The sequence below is a fragment of the Nyctibius grandis genome, chromosome 10, assembly GCF_013368605.1.
Source record: "Nyctibius grandis isolate bNycGra1 chromosome 10, bNycGra1.pri, whole genome shotgun sequence".
In the NCBI taxonomy this organism is placed as follows: Eukaryota; Metazoa; Chordata; class Aves; order Nyctibiiformes; family Nyctibiidae; genus Nyctibius; species Nyctibius grandis.
The window spans coordinates 20,269,540-20,295,747 of NC_090667.1; the positions used below are offsets into that span (position 1 = coordinate 20,269,540).

The 26,208-nt window shown below is 34.7% G+C and overlaps 1 protein-coding gene across 1 annotated transcript in view; it reads left to right on the forward strand.

Moving 5' to 3' along the window:
• Window positions 1–26,208, forward strand: part of CACNA2D3 (calcium voltage-gated channel auxiliary subunit alpha2delta 3) — a 460,953-nt gene that overhangs the window by 210,015 nt on the left and 224,730 nt on the right. The window contains exons 9-11 of the mRNA XM_068408846.1: window positions 3,438–3,512; window positions 17,672–17,761; window positions 24,420–24,533. Coding sequence (XP_068264947.1) covers window positions 3,438–3,512; window positions 17,672–17,761; window positions 24,420–24,533 — 279 coding nt within the window. The remainder of the gene's footprint in view (window positions 1–3,437; window positions 3,513–17,671; window positions 17,762–24,419; window positions 24,534–26,208) is intronic.

The window sequence follows — 26,208 nt, forward strand, 5'->3', positions numbered from 1 at the left end:
TCAGTATCTATGTCAGTGAAAGCAGAGGAAAGAGAAGTCTGGAAAGTATTTGTGTCAAATTTGTGGTTATCAACTCTGGTAGGTTTTTTTATTCTCCCTTTACAATATTTCACTGTACAAAAATTTTTAAAAGCTTTTCAATTTGCTTTTCAGGTTGTTGTTATACTTTTCAGTATTCCATACACAAAAAAATGTTTAGGATTCTCATTAACCGTAATGGGAGTTGAGGTCATACTAACATTGTTAAAAATTCAATTAACACTTATCAATATGCAATAGGATAGCAAAAAAGAAAACTAGCCAAGAACAAACCCCAGAAGCCACTAGCAGTACATTAGCTGGGTTGTTTCATATCAATTTTATTTTTCACTAAATATACTTTTAACTTTATATGTACATATAGCAGAAAGCAGAATTCAGTGTAGGTCTTTCCAGAAAATAAACATAAAAGGATAATGTTAAAAATTGTTTTAGCTTTCATGGGTAGGTTGTTGCAAAATCTATCTGAAATTGATGGACTAGATGATTGAATTGAAAAAAATTGTTGAAATACAAAAGCAATTTTGTACTGCCGATGTTAAAATTTAAGGTCAGTTCAATGGTGCATGAACAGAGATGGCTGCAACAAGAGAAAAGACGTATTTTTCCAATTCACTTTGAAGTATCATTCCAAGTCATGCATTAAATTAACAATATTGTCATAAAACTAGTACTAATTTGCTGAATGCTGAAATTTTTGAAATGCTTTTATGAAAATGTAAACTGTACATTAAATTAACAAAATATTAACTGAGCCAAGAATGTTAAATTAATTTTAATGCTTTAGTCACACCATTTTAGCAAAATTGATTAAAATATAAATATTTGAAAATTCAAAACACTGTAGTATAGTTCCCTGGGTTTAATTTGTAGAATTTTCCATTATAAGTGGTTTCTGTGTAGTCTCTTCTTTGGAGTTCTTCTAGTCATACAGAATAGATTATGGATAACCTTACTTTTCAGCCTGCCTGAATAATCAGATTCTGTACAGCTGATGTGTGAGCAGGCTGAGAGAGGGAAAGGCAGCCACTTGCTAACCTCCATATGATTGCTCCAAGCAGTGGGCTGCGCTTCTGCGCCACTTGTTGCTCATGGTAACACTAGTGCAACTTTGGAAACACTAATTCCTTTGGTTCCTTTTCTGGATTTGCTTCACTGTTGGATCTTAGGCTGGGCTGTACTGGCTATCTGAGTATGCCTAATGTAGCGTGAAAACTTTTATCTGTGTATTGTTGCACAACAAAATGTGAATTTAATTTATTTCTGTGGACCTTGCTCCAGACAGCTTAAATATGACAAAGGATAAATATGAGAAATGCTAAGGTAAATGTAAACTACTTACGTAGGTGTGCTAGAACCATATATATCTCATATTTTCAGAATACTAATAGTATCTGATTATACAGTGTGGGTCAGCAGCTGTCTAACTAGCTGTATGGTTCCTCTCAGTTCAGATTTCAGTGCACTCATTTTATTTTATTGATTAAAGAACATGCTGAAAAAAACTGCATGAAGACAGGAAAAGCTTGAGAGAAGGGGCTGGTGTACCAGTGTCTCTTACAGATTTTCAGTATTTTTTTACAATAGAATGGAATATGGTCTTGACTTTGGCCTATAATAAGAGGTTCTGTGTAGATTTGGCATTATTATTTTGCAATGACTATCAGGAGATAGATTGGAAAGCAGTCTGAAGAGGGAAACTACAGGGGAAAGTACATCATTCATCAGATCAATAAAATGTTATGACACTGAGATGCACATGGGACACTCCCAGTGACTCTAAAGTGTTCTAGAAGTCTTTGCCTTGTTTTTCGTATTACCTTTGGAGCAGTAGACATGTTCACAGGCTCTCATATGTTGGAATAACATTGATGGGAATAAAATAATTAGGGAAGCATGCAAATCTGCTGCAGAAATTATGTGTAAATACCTTTTAAGCATTTTTGTTTACTTCTATACAACCAACCAATTACTATATTGATGCTGATGTAAATAGTCTGTATAACCAGCAATAGTAAGTGGAGTTACTCTGGGTTTGTATTCTTTATAGCTGAGGACTGAGTCTAGCACAATGCCTCAAGAATAATTTGATGCAGTTCAAATCAAACACTCTTCCCTATGCAACAGTAATTATGTAATTATGAGTGTGGTGAGTAGTGCACTGGTAAAACAAATGATGATGACAGATGTCCAAAGTGGAACAGGTTGCAGGGGTTTATGGTTAGACACTTGTATAGAGAAAGGAGTGGTGTTAAATTGAGAGTAGAATAAATTCAGAGCTACAGGCAGACAGTGAGAATTTGCAGTGATGGAGAACCTTGTTTAAGCACCATTCTGTAATGAGTCATTGTAAGGCTTTTTTATCCCCACTGAGGTGGAGGAAGAAGGGAGTAAATGCATAAATTAATCTAATGAAATGTTTTTACTGATTAATTTTGATTTCACTTAACGTGTTGTCTTTCATTGTTTACTATAGATGTTCCGGTTCACTTAATGCCTATGAAAGGATGAAAGTGCTTCAAGGCTAGATGCGAAGGCCGTATTAGTTTGATCTGTGATAACTTCTAGAGCAGATTAAATTAATGAGAGGAGGAATTAAGTTAAAACTCTATCTATACAACTGATGTAGACATTTTGAAAGTACTTCTGTATTAATTTGACTTGTGTTGAAAGGTTTAAAAGATTTAAACAATGAAGTCCAATTTTCAATCAAGTGACTTAAGCATCCATGAATCTGCAAGATCTACTGACTGCAGATGAGACTTAGTTTCGTTTAATGCCTAAGATCCTTCTGAAAATAGGATTGGGCTATCTAACTTACTTAGACCTTGCAAGATAAGCAGATAATACCTTAAAGATCTGTCACAGCTTCATGACTTGGTGTATAATAAGCTACTCTGCTTGACTGAAATTCTTACTGTTGTCAGGCATGTCCAGGATTGATTCGAGCTTACAGACTTTTTGGCGTAGTTGTTACACTATTAACCTTCCAAAATGTTAGCCAGTGCCTCAAATATTTGTCAGCACTTTTTTTATATGTAGCAAAGAATTGGGAGTTGTGACTGTGATGCCTCAAACATGACCTCTTAATACTATCCAGATTTCAACTTGAAGGATATTTATGCCAGCTAGTGTATATAGTACCCATAAACTCCACCTGAGTGCTGGCATCCATTCAATTAAATGCTCCTTTTTAAAAGTATAAAACCTCTGAAACATTAAGAATCATGTGAAAGGAAAAAAAAAAACAAAACACAGCCAGTTTTTAAAAATGAGCCAAATACTTTTGTGCTTGCTTTATGCGTATGTTTCACTGTAGTTCTAAATCATTAAATTAAATTGTATCTTTCAAAGCTTTTAATTAAATTTTTCATCATACTTTTTATTTCTCTCTATAGTATAATGAAGAACTTCACTATGTAGAGCCATGTCTGAATGGAACATTAGTTCAAGCCGACAGAGCCAACAAAGAGGTAAGGAATGAAAGTAACAAAACAGCGGAGAGATAGGATGCAGTGCGTAACAATGTGCTATGATGATCTTTTCCTAGTACAATGCATTCCATTATTAGAATTTATTAATTATTTTCCTTATGCCATTTCAAAGAGTTTTATGTGACTCAGTAGGAAGAAAAAGAAATAACCCACTTGTCAATTTAATTGAATAAACTTAAGGGTAATATACAGAAATCACTGAAAATCACTGAACTTTATGCTGTTCATAAAGTTTTGGTAATTACTTTAAGTAAAATGCTTCAGTTGCTTTTAATTGAACTATTATTCTGCTACCAAAAATTACTGAGGAAGAGATTGCATTCTTAAGTCAAACTAACACTAAAGTTGAAGCAAAATCTCAAAACAAATGAAAACAAATATACTATGTGAATAAAAAAATTTAGCATTCCAAACAGGTGTGTCAAAATAATAATGCATTCATTCAAGAAAGTTCTATGAAAGTTAATTAATAAAATGAAATTAATTACTGGCATTTTTAAGAAAAAAATGTACAGTGATTTCGGTGAAAGTGTTATTTGAAGGGAGACTGCAGTATGAATCTGCAGCGTGAAGTTTAGTTTATTGCCTGCCATTCAAATGCAGTTGCTCTGTGCAAGCTTTACTCCATCACACTTAGAAGTGAAAGGTAAGATTGTTTATGCTATGTAAAATTATGAAATAAGATAGTTGAGAAGTCCTGTGTTGTAGAGGGTAAGGCATGTTAAAATAAGCTACTTGTGTTATTATAGAACTTCTTCCTTGCTAAAGCTTCCTCTATTCTTAAAGTGACTTGTCCACCTATATTGAGTCTTGCTTATGCCTGGAGAGAGCAGCAGTCTTTCTTTAAATACCTTTTTTTTTTTTTTTTTTTTTTTTTTGCTAAAAGCAATCAGAGGAGTTTCAGCTCATCACTGAATTGTGCTTAACATTCAGTATGGTAGTTCATTTTTGCTGAAGAATTCAATGAGATGTTACAAGAAGTAGAAAACATGCTTCTAAGTATGTCAATGTTAGGTCTTTTTATGTATAACAAGACAAAATGAATTTGATCTTGTTATGCTGAACTTTACTCCATTGTGTTATTCACATGAGTTCTTTGCATTTTAACTACATATGCACCTACGTTCTACAGGAATTATTCTTCATGGACTGCTTCCTTAATATACTTGATGTTCTCCGTTGTTGATTCTTAAATTATTTAAATATCTTTTGGTTACTATGTGGAATGACATGAATTGTTTATAATCATTTAGTGTTGAAGACCCTTGTTTGTGAACTGTGATGCATTTTTCTAAATGAGCCCTTTATTGCAGGTGCATCTAATGAACCATATGAAAGCTGTGCAAGTTCTAGTATTAAAACTAAAGATTCAAATATATTGCCCAGATGTACTGTCTGGAATTAATCCTACTTTTAACTTTTACATCACTCTGCAACTGATCAAAATGCAGATTACCATACACCCAAATGTTACTTAATGTCAGATTCATTTTAATTTAATTGATCAAAAAGTTTATATGCTACCCAGATGATGCTCTGATTTTATGAATAGTGCTCAATTATTTGAAATAGCTAAATGCAATTTCATACTTTGTTCTTCAGAGTAAGCTTCAATATAATTTCTAGTTAGCTATTTTTTTTTTTTATTTATTTCTGGAATTACTTTGTGCTTCATTTTGCATGTAAATTGAGTAATGCATCCAAGGTTTCAGAGAATAACACATCCAGGGTTTCAGAGAATAACTAAATATGACCTTTTTTCCAGTTATTCATATTAGTGAGCTAGTTATTGTTCTTTCCTTGAAAGGCCAGAACTAGAGAATAAACTTGAGATAGGTGGCATGTAAGAATTCCATGTATATTTATATACTATGACTTTGTCAATCTTAATTTGTTTCTTAACTTCTGTGAATGTATATGTTCTTATTATTTTTCTGATTTGTGTAATGAAGTTAACAATTTATTTGCCTAAACACTGGAGGGGGCAAAAGTGACATTGTCCTGAGCATAGCTCAGAGTATAAAGTAAAGATTGTCAAGGAGATGGACAACCACTTTATCCTAAATGAGTAATTCAGTTATCATGCTCTGGAATTCAGTTACAAACAGCTTTCTGAATTGTCTGATGTTGTTGTAAGATCTGTTACTGTGTGATTCAAATATACCGACACAGCAAAATTACCTTCGGGCCTCATCAAAAACTCACTGTATTTCCTGGGAAAGTTTCTCTTGAATTCATAGTCTTTTGGTCAGGTCCATAGAAAAAAAGATGTCTTAAAATGTTACTATGCACATTCCATCACCGGTCAAGAGCTATCGGAGTATTTAGCTGTGTTTTGGAACTCATCATAAGAATTCAATCATTTGGGCTGTTACTTTCATTTCTGTGAGTCTGACACATACACAAGGCTTCTCCTGTAGTGTTTTCTGTGTAATTGCCAAGTGTTCATTGTAATATCAGACAAAAGTAGATGAAATTACACTTTCTTAAACAGTTGTGCAAGATAAATACTCCTTTGCATGTTCACTGGTAATAACAGCTCTTTCCTTTGTTTCTTAAATGATAAAACAGAAACAAGAAAAATATCACGACAAACTGTAATATGTATTTTTTCAAACAGCCATTATCAACATATAACCTTAAGTTTCTCTATTGGCAAAGTAGAGCAGGTGATTGACAGGCAATGTTTTAAAATACATGCTATAGTTTCAGTTTATATGCATATACGTATGCCTGATTTTTTGAAAGTCCAGCATAGGTCTGAAGATGTAACTATATATTCCTTCCAGAAATTTCTATTCTTTATCTTTTAATGTCAAATATTCTCCTCAAGTGAATGGAAGCAAGGATGATAACATCTGTAACTACCAGTATAAGCTCTATGAGCTCCAAAATAAATACAAGAATTGTAAAATATGCTAAAACGTTTTTTCTTTAGGTAACAAATATCTATTCCCATATGCTAACTTTAAACAGAACAATTAGAAATTGCTGTAATGGTATTTCATATTGCTGTAGTTTTCCCTTATGTGGGAAGAGGAGATGTATGTTGCTGATGATTGCAGGGACTGAATTTTTAACAGTTCACTCTACCACTCTTTTGTATTGCTATATATACACCTGACTTTACTAAGGACAGGTATTTCTTAATGCAGCATTTGTTGCTGGAAGCATGCATAAAACCAGTTTTACCAAGCTATTAATGTATGCTGAGTAAACTTTAATTTCTACCATTTTGGCACACACCTGAGTTCTTGCTAGATGCATCTTGCTGTGTTCATCTGACATGACATGTAGCAAATAAACATAGTTCTTAGAAGCAGAGATAAGAAATTACTTTGAGATGTTTGACTGTAGCTTTTTATCTCATGAGGAAAGCAGCTGTTTCAGTAACTCCAAATAAAAACTGCTTTCACAGGATCAGTATCCCAGTCTGCATTTGTCTTGAAAGTATTTATTGAAGAGCTGCTTTGCTGTCTTTATATAAGTCTCAGATGTTTTCAAATGGAATCTTTCTACTCTGAGGATGTCACTTAAACATGCTGAATCTCTTTGAATTGAGTTTTCTTTAATCTCTAACAAAACAAAGAAATAGAAAAGAAAATGTGGAAGATTAGGCTATCCTTATCACTTGCACTTCATTTGTAGTGAGCTAAAGGGCAAACTGGCTTCTCAGCAGAATAAATAGGGCTAAATTATACTAACTTGGGGCAGATGGGCCAGGGCTGGACTTGAGAGATCAGGTCCTCTTTTTTTGGGGGAGAGCTGTGTGTGGTGTTTGCTTCTGCTGAGAGGGTTCCCTTCTGCCAGCACAGATGCTGCCCTGCTCATCTTGACCTCTTGCACAGCTGCAGGAGCAGCCAGCCTGGCTTTCCAAGATGTAGGCATAAGTAAAATAGTTTGGTTTGCCATCCACATCAGTCTGCTGCCTCAGGCAGTTGGGCTACAGCCAGAGCCTATTCTGTCGCCATGCACAGCCTGTCTAGGTAAACCTGGGAGCATCTTCAGGGAATGGAGGATAAGGATTTTTTTTGGTAGGCTACAGGAAACTGCTCCAGCCTTAGGGCTTATAGCAGCCTGGGAAATGAGTGCTTCTTAATGGTGTTGGTGCTGAATATTCAATGTGGGATTATGGGTAGCAAATGAACATGCTCTCTCACATTCAGGGATGGGTTGCAGAAATTCTTCTCCATAATGCGCAGGGAGTGCAACAGGCTTCCAAAGAACCAGACTTTCAGAAAATCCAGTTAGTCTTGAGCGGGGTGGGTGAAGGGCTATCTGGTTTACACATTTCTCAGTGAAACAGTGTGACTCTTGCTCCCCACCCCCATCCACAACAGCTCTTCTTTTTTTGGGAGGGAAACAGTATTGTAAACACAGTGTTAGTTCCACACATTGGCTCTAGATCACTTACTATTATTTTCTGGACCACAGTGTGGGAACTACTTACCTAAAATAAAAAAATCCACTCTTATTAAAGTATGAAAAAGCATTTAAAGCATTGTAACCCTCTTACATCCACTCTGTGGTCTCACTCTCCCCTGAGTAATGTGCCTCAGTTTTCTGTTCCAAGTGTCAGGAAAGATATTATAAAGCCCCCATTTCTCCCCTTGCCGTTTCTCTCTCTTTATCTTTCAGGTAGGAACGTGGGCCTGACACTAGAGTAAATCTGTACAAAGTGCATACAGAGCAAGGAAGTTGCATTTCTCTTTGAATGACAACCCAGTTTTTATTGGTGAAGCTGCATTTCTTTCCTCTACAATGTGCAATCTGTATTCCAGTTGCATCTTTACCGAAATTATTACTTCCCTACCCCTGTAGTTAATATTTTAGATCTCTCTTCTCACAGTCATTTTAGTAAAGCGTGACAAGTTAGATTTACTTGTTAATTTATATGGTATAGGAGCCCAAGTTAGCCAAAGATTCTTGATCTTGCATTGTTTTGTTAAGTGAAGAGAGCAGTTAGAAAAGAAAACAGCATGAGTACTTTTACCATTGCAACTTTCAACTTAGCCAAATGCATGGGTTGAAGACTGGTACAGATTTCATAGTGATTGGCATAGTGAAGGCAGGAATTTTGGGGTTTCTTTTAACAAGCCTCATCATACCTGTAGGGGTTACTTGATGAAGATCACTCCTTGCTTGAAGCACAAATAAAGATCTGTCTACATTACAGTAGATTTTTAAAGGACATCAAATAAGTTTAATGTAAGTATTTAAACATTTAACATATTTATGCATTTTTGTTATGGGAAGGGAATGAAGGTTGGAGAAAACAGGTTTTCAGCCGTGTATCTCCAGCAAGTTGATACAAGTATCATGCTTCTCTTCAAGAAAGAGTGAGGATGCATTGAAAGAAGTGATTATTCTAAGCATCTAAACCTGCTCCCTACCAGCTTCAAGAACAGCAAAGTAGTGCAGTCTTGAGTTGTAAATCTTCATTGAACTTTTTTTTCCTGCTAGCAACAACCTACAAGAGATGCTAGTATAATGTTTAGAAATTTCCACAGGTTTTGATCAAGTTGTTTGGTTTTTTTTTCCTGCAAAATTGTTGGTTCTGTAAAAGCATATGTTATGTGTAGCTTTACAACTTCAAACAGGACAGAGAGATGTGAGTGCTGCTAACATATATGCCACCAGTTTTACTAATATAAAAAGCAGGCATGCCAGTACTAGATTTCTTCCAACATACAGTGTTTCTGCTTTTATTTTTACAATAGGAGAATATAGTAATTTGTTTTAAGAATAATTGTAATTTCAGGTGATATGGCAGGCATCAAGTTGCATCTGCTTATTTCTAATATTTTTCATAGCCTAGCATTTGTTATAAAATTTTTGTGTTGGCACCTACCTGTATTGAAGGTTCAGTTTAGATATGTGGACATATTCTCAGAATGTTGTAAGCTATCCCTAATTTGCAAAACTTGCTTCAAGTTTCATTTATCACAAAGATTAAAGCTATAATTACATTGGGTAGCACAAATGAGGTTGAAATTAATCTGTGATCCTAAATGTGGTTTAGTAATATAAAATACGTAACATATATTTGAATTTTACCAGACTACTTTATAATTTGGCATTAGCATTAAACAGCTGCTACCTTGAAGTGTATCAATTTGCTATACACAAATTTAAAAAAGAGTGGGAAATAGTTCAGACACTATTCTGTCACTGTCTGCACTTTCTCCACAAATTACAAACATGTGGAACTGCCTATTTTAATACTAGTTTACTTGGGCCAAGAGGTTTTCATCTTTGAGAAACTCCATGTTACAATTTACCTACCCCAAAGGAATCTGATGACAATCTGATTTAATGTAACTCCAGATTTAAAGTAACAATATTACAATATGCATTCCTCTCTTATATGTTGTTTTAATGTACTATATATAGGTTGAGGACATTTCTCTGTAAATGTTTCCAGATGAAATATATCATCTTCTAGATGCACAGATAGGCACAGTTACTCCAAACTAAATCAAGAACCTACCCCTGTGTAAATGAGAATGACAAAAATACAGATGTAGTGTATAACTTCCAATGACCTTTTATTTTTGTATGCAATTACCAGAAATTAAATAACCAGGAGACTGATTCAGCAATGAAGCTAAGTGAAATTGCCAATAAGAGGCTGGTAAATACAAATTTTGCATATTGAATTTTATTTAAGCAAATTACTTAGGTGTATATTTATCTATCCATCTCTGTCAGATCTCAAAAAAAGATTGTTGGCTGCTTTGCTTAGCTGTTACAAAAACAAAACCGTAAAGTCTCACTGAAATCCACTTTTTTAAAAAGTGGCTAGCCATTATAGACCCCTAAAACTTTCAGCTAGCCCCAGACTACTGAAATTTAGTCTGAACTTCTCTATTGCAGCCCCAGGCAACCAATTTACTTAACAAGAATTTGTTTTTAATCTGTGTATATTGAATCTTGAGCTCTTTGTTCAGCATTGTTTTCCTGAAAAAAATCCAGTCTACCAACACAATGTGCTAGGGAACACAAGTGGTTGGATAATCATCATCAGCAAGCTAACCTGTAATTGCTCTGGCAATGGATTTTAAATGGGATGATGCTTAAATACATTTTGCACATGTGAGTGCACATTTATCAACTGTTAGCACATGTGGGTAAACTTCCCTGTGACACATCAGTAAACATCACTCTCCCACCTCACACATATGCCTCCTGATTGGTGGTTGTTTTTTGTTTTTTACTGCTTTATGTGCTGATGCAGTTCATCTTCACAAATCTGATAAATCTTTGCCAAGTATGTCTCAGGAACATTTGGAATTACAGCATGCATGGATGAGTATGGGAACTAATACTAGAAATAGCAGAGTCTTGCACTAAAACTGACAGAGAAATCTGGAGGAATGTTGAACCCATTAACAATGCTTTTCTGTAGAAAGTTCACCCTCATCAGACAATTAATAGCAAATATCAGTTTTCCAGTGTAACTGTATAAACTCTGCTGCATGTATCAGGTGTGAACTGTTACTTCCGTCTTTGAAATCAGTGGAAGATGCTTTATTCATGTATGCTTAGACTTGAATCTATGGTGCTGTAACCCCATCTAATTTGAGTATTCCTACTCATCATAAATGGTACCTTATTTTTGGTAATCACAAGTAAGCTATAATAAATTGTATCTGTACAGGGTACTGGGACTACTGTGTAGCATATTGCCTTGACAAGAAGGAAATCAAAACTTTGTTGGTTGTAATAAAAATGCTGAAAACTATAAATGGGAAGTTGGGCATAACTCAACTAATTCAGAAGCCCTAAAATAGGACACCCCCCCCCCCCAAAAAAAAAAAAAAAACAAACCAAAAAAAGAGAGGCTGGTTTAGCTAGGTAAGTAGGAAGATAAGAGATGGGGACTTGATTTGGTCAGAAGTTTACAACAGTAAACTTGCTACCAGTGTAATTCCATGTTGTCAGTGGTAGAGAAATATAATATAAAGGAAAACAGGTTTTCAGGTCTTCCAGAGAAAGGATCTGCTATAAGCCATAGCAAACTGAACTTTTTGGGTGATGTATCTCTATTTGTGAGGCTTTAGGTGGTGTCCTTATGTTAAGATGCATTAAAATAGCCTGTGAAGTCTTGTACAATGTGTGCCAATTAAAACTTGAGCCAAGCACACCACTATTGTGACTAGCTCTGTCATGATGCGAGGGAAAAATCCATCAGTGAAATTCTGCAAATACGTGCTATGGTAAAAAGAAGCTGTACCAAAACATGAATGCCAGACATCAAAGATTACGTTAGCTGACAACTTGTCTGCTCTTTTTTGTGTGTCTGAGATGGCATGGTTGTTACAGCACTTACCTGGCATTTGAGAATTGGAACTCAGTTCTCTGCCTTACTGTATCATTACTTGCTTTCAGATGTGTTTGTTTCCTCAGATGTCGAATGAAGATGGCTGTACTTTTTTTCTCTCCTTTCTTTTTCTTGTTTAAAAAGGGTAAAACCTCAAAGTTTATGGAGTATCATCATATTATTGTAATGGAGGCCAAAAATTTTCCCTGACTCTTGCACAGACGCGGGACTCTCTCTCGTTTGTTAAGTGTGACAAGGTTCTATGCACTTCCAGAATGTAAAAATTTGTTGTCTTGTGATTTATAGATACCAGTCAGCTTTTATAATCTCAGAGAGTAAACCTTGTGAAGCCATTAGAACAGCCTGTAAGATAAGAGACCAATGAAAAGAGGCACCTCAGAATTTCTTCAGAATTGCCTCCAAATCAATAAATTATTCTTCTGCTAGATAAACCACTGTGTCATTTTGGCTACAAAGTTGAGAGCTTCTGCCATGAAGGAAAAATTCAGTTTTCACAGTTTTCTGGCCTTCATCTCAGAAGAGTTTTTAAATTGCCTGCAGTGACCTGAAATTAGGAAAGGAACATCAGATTCTCACCTGTATTCAGATAGCCCCCTCTACCTCTCTAAATTCTTCTTTGTTCCAAATCATGAAAAAGTGCTCTAAATCTTTGCAAAATCATACATGTCATCTCCCAAGCACAGATTTGTTGAAATAGATTACTTAACTTGAACGATTTAGATTTATTAACCATTAAACCCTAATAAATCAAAAATGGGAAACTGAAAAAAGAAGTAACAGAAATATGACTTCCTATCATATTTTTGCCAGACAATTTTACCCTAATCCTTGAAGTCTGAAAATTTAATGTAATCATCTGACTAAGTATGGTCCAAAATCCCTACAACTGTTGATTAAGATGTGAGGCTAGAAAAGGTGAATTCACCTGGGTGTACCAAAAACCACTTTCAATAATTTCATTATAAGAGAAACCCCAAGTTCAATTATGATAAATGGTTATAAATTTATCCTCTTGTTCAGTTATGCCAAAGCCATATGCAACAGTGGTGTGATTTTAATATTCTGTATAACTGTGCCACGAAGCATAGAATATGAAGACCATTAAAAATCTTTCTATGTTCATCCTCATTTAAGTTCTGAAATAGTCCAAGTCAAGTTGGGCCACCTGATTTTTAAGCAGAAATAGGCGTGTGAATATTATTTTTCATCTTTGGAAAAAACAGTGTCAGTTTACCCCATTGAGTATACCCCATTGTTCTTCAAATAGGCATATTTGTAACTATACCTAGGACAAGCACCCATTCCTGATTCCTGGATATTTGTTGGTTTGTTTCTGACTTAGAGGGTCCTACCAAACTTTACACAGTTTAAAAAGAAAAGGAGGGAACTTTTTTGATTTGCATACCTGGATTATTATCAGATGTTAGGATCACTGGCACTTTCTGGTTTTGACAGTGGATAGTGTTTATAAACAGACAAAATCAGCAGCATTTGAGGGTACAAGACCAAGTGTATGCATTGCTGATGTTCTGATTTGAACCCTGGTAGATATATGCAAAGACCTTGTCCTGGCTGACATGCACAAGTGGGTTTGTATCCTCGCTCTCTTCAGCTCATGTTTTTCAGCCACTTCTAAATGGGTCATAGATACCTCCACAGCTGAACACATCTATGCTTCCTGACTGTAATAAGACACAACTTCTCCTGTTGAGGTTTGGCCCTATAATTTGGTAATCAGGCATCAGAGTCTGATTGTCATAATTGTGTGCTTAATTTGCATTCATAATTACCAAGATTATGCATGTCAATTAGGTATTTGAGTCCACAATTAGATATTGCCCAGTCTGGTAATTGCACATGGAAGTTAGGCATGCAGTTGCATGCAAATGTTTGTGCACACAGTTGGACAGATACCCAATTCAAACTCTAGGAAATTCGGATATTGATCTACAAGTGCTCCAATAAAACAGTAAAGAGAAGCTGAGATGAACTGGTGTTATTTCTTGTGCAGTTTATTACTAAAAAGAGCTATTTAAGATGTAAAGGTTAAAAGATGCTTTTTGACTTAAGAGCAGGGGACTCCTGCTTTCTGGATCTGTTTGATTTCTGAAAGTTATTGAAAGTGCAATTGAGGTGTTTGTTACCTCATTCAAAAATGGCATATTCTTTTCCTTTAAATTGATGTTTCAGTGGTTAATGTCCTGCCCTGACATTTTTTCACTAGTAGTAGGGTTGAAATATACTTTTCTGTTTTGTAGTGCTTTTGTAAGGGATGAAATTAATGAGTGGCAGTTGGAGATGTGTGGGCAAGTTGTAGAGAAATTTTGAGAGGTGTACTAGTTTGAAACTTTGGTTTTCTCATACACAAATACAATGCTTTTACAAATGCCTTTTCCAGTAACAAGGGGGCACTATAGCATCACTGGCAGGGCACTGCTGTACTGGCTGGACATGTGTAATAGGAAAAAATGAGTGTTTGGAGATTTGGATTTTTTTCTTACAAATTTTCCTTAAAACAACAGCATGACAGATAATAGTTGTGTCAATAGTATGTCCTTTGAAGTCAGAATAAGGTACCACTCTTTAAGAGGGTTAAAAAAACAGTCTCTATGAAAGTGCAACAGTACGTTTTATTGTTTAATAATAAAGTACCTCAGCTAGTTGTAGAGTGAACAATCTGAGGAAGCTATTCTTTGTGCTGCCTATAAAATTAAACATAATTTCTCTTGGCATGGATCCAATTAATGCCACACATTCAGGGCATCTGGTACGATAAAAAGGGGAACAAAGAAATGTTAATTTGCATGTTGTTGTGTGATTTTTTCAAGTGGACATACAAAGTGCTGAAGTTCTCAAAAAAACAAAGACAAGACAGAGAATGGAGTTAGTTTAAAGACAAATCAAAATACCCCATAAAGCCCCTTCAGAGAAACAAAGACCAAACCACACATGCGTTTTAGTTACTTAATCCTTTTGCAGAATCACCCTGTAGCATCTGTTCACTCTGAAGCCTGGAGACAGAAAACATTGGTTTGTTAAAATTCATAGTGCATGAAATAGATTTTTTTTTTTTTAACATTTTTACCATTTTGTATCAAACAAATATCACTATTATATTTCTTCATAAATCAACTGTATTTTTCAGAACCTGGAGAGAGGAGGGGAGAGAGAGAGAGAGCTATAGCAAGAGAAAATATTTGTTCTCCTGACAGTTCACGTGAACTGAATTATACACTAGAGATTATACCATTTACTAGCAATTTTTGGTAATGTGTTTATGCTGTATGTTCATGCTTGGTAATGTATGTGCATTGTAATAAACATTCCACAGTACTTGCCTCTGAAATGTTCTGAGATTTTATAAACGATTGCTTTTTAATACCAAGAAAATCCTAGTTTAATTATGAAGCAGTAATGTATTCCAAAGAGAAATATGATTTGTAATACATATTTATTTTAACATATCTGATTTATGAAAAGGTAAGATTAGAAACTTATTTCCAATAGAAAAATTTGGCTTTATCGATTTTCAGAGAACTCTGCTTTGGGGTGAGTCCCTGTGTTAGTAGGGAAGCATCTGTGGCAACTGTAAACTAACCTCAGTCCCATGTGTCTGGGAGACACGGACTGTGTGCTTAGGCCTGCTTCAGCAGCTTGAAAACGTCTGGTCAACACATAACTTTGATGTTATGAAATTGGTTTTGAAATTGATGAAACACTAGCAAACTGCTTGTTTTCCATATTTTTTAACTGTTAACACCACTTTCTGTTTAAAAATATCAGCTATATGTAAAACTGGTTTTGCTAAGATGTTTCCTGGAGAATATTATAAACATGATATATTTTAGTTTTTGAAGAATTCTAACAAACAATTTTAAATTTGCATGAGCTTCACATATTTCATGACAGTGTATTTTCTGAGTTTCTGGAATGCTTTAATGACTGTAACAGCCCTGTTACAGTTAATCCTTTTGTCTATAGACTGATGGCTATACCTATTAAAGTCACCCTGAGTACTGAAGTCAGTAGCCTCTGACTCTGACTGTTGGTCAGTTATTGTGTTTTGAAATAGCTATGGAAAACACTCTGCGTTGTGCTGCTGACACTTGAAGTAGCCACTGTCTGGGGAACTGCCATTTTTGCATTGCTGCTTTCAATTTTCAGGCCATGTTGGTTGAAGTCAAGAATATGCTGATGTGACTTTTGATCAATTTGGATCTAAATTACAGAGATACTTTGAAATGACAAGTTGGATACAGAATAACATGAGGTTGCATTTGGATGCATTTATTGAATATTTGGGTATTTTGTATTCATTCTTATTTTCATTATAACTTGTAAAAAATATGAAAGGCACAATTCAAGAGACAGTAGTGTTTTAATTCTTCTACAAAGGTAATTAGTTTGATTTGGTTTTCTTGCCTATAATAATGCTTTGAGACCAATGGACTGATAAAATTTTCCCTCTTGCTAACCTATTGAGGTAACTTTTTTATACAGTTGAGGAGACTGAAATAATACTTCATGATAGCATTGCCTCCCCTGCTATTTCCCACCACGTGTCTTCATTTTCTTCTTACAAATTAATTATTGTACTTTAAAATGTATTTTAAACAGTAATTACTAGTACTATGGAGATACTGCCTAGTATTTACTTAAGTTAGCTATGTTTAAGTTGGGGAAAATAACCCAAACATTTTGCAGTGTAGCTGTATGGGCGTTTACTCCATCCCTGCTTATTTAGATGAACAAGACTGCGCCTTTTGGCTGTTCAAAGTATTGAGCTGCGATGAACCACATTTACTAGGTCACTATGAAATAATTGTTTTGAAAAAGCAGCCCTTTTTTTGTGTTTTCAGAATTGCCTAGAGGCTAGGATATAAATTTTCCTTTTTCAACTTATGAAATTTAATAATTAAATAGGGAGTTATCTGCCTTCCAATATACTGCTGTAATATATTTTTATTTTATGAAATAAATTAAAAAAAGTTTCCGTCATAGAAAATCAGGGGAGTGAAGTACTTGTCTGGTGACGTTGCATACATTGTCCCTTTATGGTAGCATGTTCATGATACTGTTTTTAATGATATATTGTTATAAAATTTTATCCATGTTCACGGCCAGCAAGTATGGCAGTGCATAACTGATGAGCCATTAAAAACTGCAAAAATTGGGTTTAAGCATTAACTACACAACATAATACTGAAGATAGTCACATATAGCTAGCAAGTGGTTAGCCCTGTCTTTCTTGTGTAGAGTATTTTTTATCAATCTAAATATTATATGGACATTGATAAACTGCATTTAAACTGCAATGGCCTAATGATTAGGGTCTGCCATCTTTTAGGGGAGGGATCGTAACAAAAAATAGAATCTCAAAACTAAATTTCAGAAAGAATTATTTTTATTAAGTATCAGATACTGAAAACCTAGAAGCTGAATAGTTAGAAATAATATCAAAATTACTATATGAAGTGAAAAGAAGATATGGATATCCCTAAATAGAAACCCAAAGAAAAAAAAAAAAAGGAAAACTATTTGATTGAATAACTAGCCAAAAACATATCTTGTGATACCTTCACATTATTATTGTTCTAACACATCCTCAGTTTCGTGTGACTTCAAGAGTCAAAAGGATTAACCAGGAATTACTTTGGTTTATGAATTAGTGTATGCAGTCACTTAAGCTTAAGAAGTACATCTAAAGAAGAATTCAGACATCCTTAGTCTTTGATATCAACATGTATGTTGTAACAATATACTGACAAATAAAACCTTCTTGTTCATGTTTCAGCATTTCAGGGAACACCTTGACAAACTTTTTGCAAAAGGAATTGGAATGCTGGACATTGCTTTAAATGAAGCTTTCAACATGCTCAATGAAGTAAGTTAATGCTTTTCAGATTTACGCTGCTGACACCTTTCTATTTAGCAATTAATGGCAATTTTAAGATAATAAATTAGAACTCACTCAAAAATGTGGTGATAGTAAATATTATGTAGAGAACAAGAATTCTATATAATCTTTATGTGGTAAAAGATATAAACAAATTTACATTTTTATATCTATGTTTTATATTAATGTATTTTTTGTCTATATATACAGTATATACCTACGCATACATGTGTACATTAAATTAGGTTTATTTCAGTATCTGCTCTAGGTGTTAAAAAATACTAGCATAACATGCAAATTTCAGTTTAGATTTTTTTTTTCTTCGGAAGGGCTAACATTTTACGAATGACAGGAATTTGTATATTCATAAACACCTTGAGAATACACAGTGTTACTAGAGTTGTGAAATGATTGTTCAGTGGTTTGACTTCTGACATGACATATTTTTTTTAATAACTAATTACAAGCACATTTCTTCTCCAAGATCTCTAAACTAATGACCACTTGTAAAATTGCAAACTGCTATATCACAAAGCTACAGCGAAGTTCATTAAGAAAGATATATGTAGCAAATGCCATTGTGAAGGGCTGAAACACCAAATACTTCAAAGGCCTGAGCAGATTAAAAAAACCCCAAACACTCATTTGTGTCTAGTCTAGTTGACATGGTGGTGTCAGGGCAATGGTTGGACTCGATGATCCCAGAGGTCTCTTCCAACCTGATTGATTCTGTGATTCTGTGTCCAAATGCCAAGAGCCTCAAGGTGAAATACTAGCAATCAGTGATCATTGAGTCCTAAAGAAAACTTAAACTCTTATCCCAGAACATTCCCATTCTAAGACTTGGAATATTAGCTGTAAAGTTATTTCAAAATGATGCTACATGTAATCCCCACCTAGCATTTTCTAAGGCAAGAAAATGAAAATTTCTCTTTCTGTGGGTTCTTTCAGCATGCTCCAGCTTGCCCAGAGCTTACTCTTTTTAATAGGAGGCCAAACCCTTGTTCTTTGCACCTTGTTGGTACTTTTGAACTGCATTAGTGAGTCAGCAGGAGTGACTAAACACCTTCCAGCTGGACCAACTCCTGCTAACTGGTTGGATGTTACAAGTAACCATCATCAGCCTATTGAAACATTCCCTATAGCTTTCTTTTGAAGTTAATATTAGCAGCTTAAGATATGATTGAAAATGCTTTGGTTTTTCCAGAAAAGCTTTCACTGTATTAAAAAAAAAATATATTTAAAGATTATGCGTGTATTCTTTTTAATAGTTTAAATCAATTAAGAGGTGAGTTGATGCTGATTTAGAAGCTCTATGTGTGGCAGAAGATTTTTTTTTTTTAGGTGAATTAAAATCATGTGGGCTTTTAATCGTTAAGTAATCTTTAAAATAGATTATGCAAAATCTTCTGTTGCTTTGAGATTTTCAAACAAGATTACTTAAAGGCTCTTAAGCTTTTCCAAAGCAACAGAAAATGGAGATTGCAATGCAATCCAAATGCAAGATAGTGATTTAATGCCCAGATTATTAAGTTGAAATGTGTGGACTATGTTTTTTAGATGATCAGTTTCTTCTACTAAATGCCTGATGATGTTATGATGAGAATGTAGTTCCTTGTGTATTTAGGCATTCTAGTTTGTCTACAGATAGAAATCAATCTCTTCTGATAGTTATCATGGTGGCGGTCCAGCTAGTGGTAGTTAATATTGTATAATGTTAATGTTAGTGATGGATACTCCCAAGTCAGTCCACTATGTGTTTCTTTCTAAGAACAGCTTGTCCTTGAAACACAATCGCACTTCATATCCAGAAAAGTAAATATATATATATTTATGTGTGTGTGTATATATATCACCTTTAAAGATAAAAAGAAATTTACAACGTTTAGAGGCAAGTTTTCAAGAACAAACAAACCAATGCTTGTTCATCCTCTGTAACATATTCAGGGTATCTCTTCTCAGTGAGCCAAACTGGCCTCCTGACATCCTTCCCTGATAGCCTTTTTCCAAAAAATATATAAACTCTATGTTTATGGGCTCCAAATAACTGCTATTAGTGTCATCTGTAGGTGTGTATTACAGAAGAGCTCAAGTTTAGGGCTGACGGTTTAGACCCCCTGTCTTGCTGTTTGATAGTTCAGATACAGAACTAGTTTGCTTTATCATTCTCAGTTTGAACAATGCCTTGGAGTGTTGACTGGGATACATGAATTAGAAATCAATTCACCCTTCCTCTCTAGTTAAAATATGGTTCTGAATAGAGGCACCATTTTAAAAACGGCAGTGTCTCTTATTTAAACTGAGATACATTTCTTTCAGTGTAAAAGTTACAGGAACTAAATTCCAGTCTCACAAATTACATTCTGTAAAACTCACTATATTACAACTAAGCTTATTAAGGTTTAGTAAAGGAAGCTGGAAAAACATTTTTATAGTACATTTTTACTTTTAATAAAGATGCAATTTAGCCATATTCTGATGGGTTTTCTTCATGTCATGAAAACAGTTTTGTTTATCTTTTTGCCTAATATTTCCCAGCCCATCTATTTTTCAGCTTATCTAGCCTTAGTAGATCCCATGTCTTAAAAATCATGTACCTTTAGAATTAATATGCATCCTAACTAACCTCAATTGGATTTTAAGAATACAGACAAATGAGTCACAACTCATGAATAAACAGATGATAGAATAAAGATTGAGCGATGCCAACTGATGTTTTTAGAAACTGTATTATTGTCACTCACATTTACCAGGGTTGCTTTGGAAAGAAATATTTCAATCACAAATACAACAAACAAATTCAGTTTTTTCCTTTTTTATTTCTTTTTTTCCTCTGGTCCTTTTCCGCCTCCTTCTTGTTTTCCCTTTTTTCACCTGAGCTTATATTCATGAAAATGTTTTAAAGTCTTTCCTTAAGTACAGTCATTTCTTTTGGGGAAAAAATTTAAAATGTTAGTCTTCTGGAAAGAGAAAATAACATCTAAAATAAGTAGCAAACTGTCTTTTGATTGAAGGATGTTCCTTGCAAATGAGACCTCAAAACAAAATATTCTACAAAGGGTTTGACTTGACAAGGGTGCCTGCCTTTACACTGTAGGATCATAAATTAACTAATGGTTCCAGTTCCTTTGTATTCATCTTGAAGCACAGTATTGATCAGTTCTTTTCTGGGCATAAAATCCTAAAATGAAAAGATGAGGATCTTCCTCCACCCACTGCCCACGTGTTCACCCAGACAGTGTGGAACTAATTCCTTCCTATGGTGCATGCTAAAAATGACAATGGGAAAAGCTGCATGAAGTAAGGAACATGTTGCTTGTAGAGGGTTTATTAAGAATCCCATTATGGGCACTGAATATAGTCTTAGGAAACAGATACATAACGGTAAGTAGCATCCAGCCTTAATGCAAGAGGTGTTCCATACTAGTCTTCCAAGTCTGTGTAAACTGGAAAAGAACAGTACAGTGATCAAGAATACCTGAGATGAGACTTTTTTTGGTTTTACAGTCTGTGAGGTAACTGAAGTTATAATGATGAGTGTGGTATAAAAATTTGATTAGATAAAGTGATAGTTTTGAGAATAAAGGGAACTGACATCCCTGTACTGACTGACTTGTACCTATGATGAGTGAGAGTCTTGATATGTAAGGTGATGATGGATCATGATACATGTATGTTCAGATCTATTCAAGGTGGTGTAATGATTGTTTCTATTTAAACTGTAAAAGGGAGTATAATAGCTTCAAGCCTTCTTGCATATATACTTGTAGAATTGACAGCATAAAAGTCTTTTCCATTATATACAGGCATGTTGGCAAAGTCTCTGGGTGCTTCTACTAAGCAGCCTAGGCCAGAGCAAAAGCTACTTGATCTCTCCTTGAAAGAGTGCAGCTAACCATTTTCCATTCTACAGGATGTGACCTTTATGTGCTAGAAATCTATTCTTGTGAATTACGGTTAGCTAAGGATGTCTCATCTACATTAAAAAAAAAGAAGGGGGGGGAGGCAAGGAGAAAAAAAGGAGGGGGAAAAAAAAAAACAAAAGGAAAAAAAGCTTTGTTTTACACAAATAGTCTATTAAGGTTGTGGTTGGATATTAGGATGGTTCATGAGTTACACTAATTAAACTCAGTTAATTTTGCCTTGCAATTACCTTTCAGTATTTGTCTAGGTTGTTAAGACTTGAAGATGGTTGATACTGATGTCTTGGAAAAGCATGTTTAAAAATCCTCTTTGAAATTCTTTCCAATCATCAATTTATGCAGTGTTCATTATACGGTGTAAGAATATAGTGCTTGGTACAGTACTTAGGCACCTACTATGTCATGTGACAACTGCAATTATCTCTTTTGGTGACAAATGTGGTCTTTGCAGTGATTACCTTTAAAAATTCATAGCCAATTAAATAAAATTCTGTGACATTTCAAAGACTGTTAATCACAACCAAATGCTGTAAATGTCAGGATGCATTGAAATTTTTGCTGCTAACTGATGAATCACTGAGTTAATTGTAGTTCATCATAAGGCCCTTGTCACCGTTATTATTATGGAAAACACTTTCATCACTCTTGCTATTCAATAAAATTAAAGTTCTAGACAAATATGAGAAGATATTACTCATCCAAGGATTTGAATTTAATCTCATTCTTCAAAATATTCTAACAGATAACTACATAGAATAATGCAAATGCGTACAGAGTGATATTTTAAAATAAATATATGAAGGCATTCCCCCTTTGTTAATTTCCCATTTAATATACCTTGTCTCTTTCAAAATATGTTGTCTGTATGAAGAATATATCCCTTGACACTTCATCTCTATGAGAAAATATTGGATCTAAGATCATACTAATGAAGGAATCCCACTTCAATAATTCTGGTTCTGGTTAAGACTGGAAAAACTGTCATGACTGAAGAATTTTAAGGATAGACTGTCTTGCAGGTATCACAGATAAGAGTTTTCACACAGGCAGTGAACAGAATACAGCTAAATCTGTAAACCCACATTAGTTTCCCTTTAAGTAACATGTTTCTATTATTGTTCACTGAGGTTCTTGTTTAATCAAAAGGAAACTGATCTGGAGGAGAGCTGCAGATTATATAAATGATTGTTGAATGGTATTTGTGGATGTGATTACTCAAATATAGAAATGTGAAGGCAGAAGAAAAGAGGACAGAGCACAGCTGGAACCCACCATCCACTCCCTTTCCTACTGCAGGCATCTCTACAAAGATGACATTTTTAGAAGTTAAGAACTTTTTCTAGAAAAAAGGTTTTTAGAGTTTTGGGAAGAACAACGAATATCTAAGGGTGAGTAGACTGCAGAAAGCTTAAAGACAGAGCAGTTGCCAGCCCAAATCAAACTAGAATACTCAGAATAAATTTTGTTGAATCCAGAAGCAATCGGAGTCCCTGCAAGGTAATTCACCTTCAAATTTAAATATTACTTCTCAAACAGGACCACCCTTTTCTGGGCACTATTCATCATAGATTGGTGAGGTGGGACGAGGTGATTATTACTTCGCTTTCTCAGGACCAAGAGAAAGGTGGTAGGATGAGGCCTTGTCTGACCTCAAAGTTGGTAGTGTACCTGAAAACTACATACAAAGAGAACCAAAGGAGATTGTTCATTCATTAGCGTGTATTCAAATGTTAACCCAGGCTATAGAGAGTTGCGTGTAATGCCCCAGTTTATTGATCTTTTCACAGATTTTTTTTTTAGTGTTTGTACAGAGTAGTTAAAAATCAAATAATTTTCCAACTTTGCATTTTTTTGCTAAAATCCAGATGTTTCGCCTAAGTTCCTTGAATGTATAAAATAATGCACAGACAAATAAGAACCTATTCTGCAATAAGAGCAAATGGAGACAAATGGATTCAAAATTAAGGCACCAACTCCAGAATCAAGAGATCAAAGCCTATGTTATGACTCAGTCCAATTTACTTGCTCTTTGACCAGGAGAAAATCCTGTTTGTGGAACGATTAAACTTTCTTTGCATACTCCAAAGGATATGTTGATTGCTGTCTAAGTACCTGTGCTCAAGTACTGCTGTTCAGCAGCTTGAATTACTTATATGTATTCATTTTGAGGAACAGGAGAATCTGAGAATATATAAATATTAACTTGGTTCTCCCAGATAAACATTTTATGAAAACATACGGAACATACGGAATGTAATCCTGAGTGAATGTGAATGCCATATCAAAAGTCATACGTCTCCCTAAGTCATGTATGTTCTGTACTTTGCAGTAAACTCATCAGTCAGTCATTTCTTCTTCTTTTTGTGTAGCTTGTTCTTTTAAAATCATATTTAAATCAAAGCAAACCCTATGTAGATGCACTGATACATATCATCCATCTAAACCAGGGGAATACACTTTTAATTTTGGGAAGTGCTATATTTATATGTGTTTTTCAAGCTGATAAAATGGACATATGTAATGAATCCCTATTCTGTTACACAATTGAAGTTACAATTCAGTAAAAGCATAATATCTATGATAAAATGTTTTCAACTTGAGACTTTCTCACCTACTTCTAAGCATGCTAGAGATTTTACAAGATCCATGTTTATCCAGTGCAATCCTATCTATCTTAATCTAACAGGAATGTGCTGTAACTAAATGATTATTTCTTTTCACAGTTCAATCACACAGGACAAGGAAGTATTTGCAGCCAAGCCATAATGTTGATTACTGATGGAGCTGTGGACACATATGATACAATATTTGCAAAACATAATTGGCCAGACAGAAAAGTAAGTATGTTATCACCTTTATTTGATGGAAAACCCAAAGCTTCCTATCCAGTATGAAGTGTATGCCTATTGAAAAGTCAGTAACGATCTTTTTAATGACCTAAAAATTATTTTTGATAACTGGATGTTTCACTAATGACAAAAATGATGCTTATGTCGTATTGCTCAAGGATAGAGATGGCCCTTTACTGTAGTAATGAACTTAGGATAATAAGATATTAAGGAAATCTTTCCCTCGAGGATACATTTTTGACCCATTTGATATAATGCCTCCCTGTTGAGACATCATTAAACATGAAAAACTTTTTCTCTTCTTTCTCCCAAAATACTCATTAATAATTCAATGCTTTTTGAAGCTAAAGAGGGGTATGTACTGTGGACAGTGAACGGTTTAGTATGACTGGAGAAGGAGCAGACATAGTACTTGGTATTTTTAATGTCTTTATTTGGCAGAGCAAGGGGTAGAATTGGCAACTGGTGAGATTTTATTAAAAATGTGTTTGGTTCTACCGATCTGTATAAAGAAACTTGCCCAGAATTAAATTACCTTATTTTATAACACATGGATGTTATATGGTAGTGCAAAAATGCCTTGCATTTTCCTGATGAGAAAGTTCTAGGAGGCCTCGTGTTTGGGTGTGAAATAATTTCCTTCTACCCATTTTATCTTCTGCTAAAGCAAGTTTTGGAACTATTTTAGGAAATTTTTATAGTTTGAGATACCTACTGTGTTATATGCCTGTGGAAGCAACAACCTCACTCTTCGAAGTGCAATTTCAGCAAGTAATTGATTAATATGAGTGTGCTGCATGAGGTTTCAGTATTCTGTGGAAAAACAGTAGTAGTTTTTAGTCATGTTTCTCTCATTTATAAAATTACATTTGTTTTTCTGGTCTCCCTTTTCCTGTTTACCTGAACTAAACCTCATCTATTAGCAATCAGTGAGCAAGAGAAAATGGGAAGTTGGTGATTATTTACTGACCTTCTGAATATGTTATGTCAATTACTGTCATTTCGTGTAGTAAAAATTACATACTTTTTGTTGGTTAAGAGGTTTTTATTCGGAGAATGTAGAGTAGTAACTAACTGCAATCTGAAGATCTATTTTTCTCTTCAGATACCTTGCTCACTCCTTTTATATAACTTTATTCTCTAAAAGAAGAAAGTTCATACTTCTTTGTGATTTTACCAGGACATCTGTAATCTTTAAAGGAATGCAAGGGTGCATCGGTATTTGCGAATATTCTGAGGATACCTGTGATACTTTTTGTGTGAATTGATGCTAGCCTTTGTGTAGTGGAAGGGATGAAGTAGTTCAATATTTAATTAATGCATTAAGATATAGAAGATTATGAAAGAAGTTCCATTGGATGTCAGCACTTGTCCATTTTGGTATTTATTGTACTTTGTTGGGTCACATCTCAATTGGCAATGGCAATATTGCTGACATAACAGAAATATTTGTTTCTACTCTGTGACGTACAAAGAAGTACCTCCTTGAAATGTGGTGATCAACTATTTAAAAGTCAGAGGAGAATGCGTGACCTTTGATCTTTGTCTCCCTCCTTTTCTTCAGTGCTTTTCACTGAGATTATTTGTTGTTGCTATTTACATGAAAATATCTCCTGCCTTTTCTTATTGTGTATTTACTGTTGAAGATGGGTGATTCTTTGGG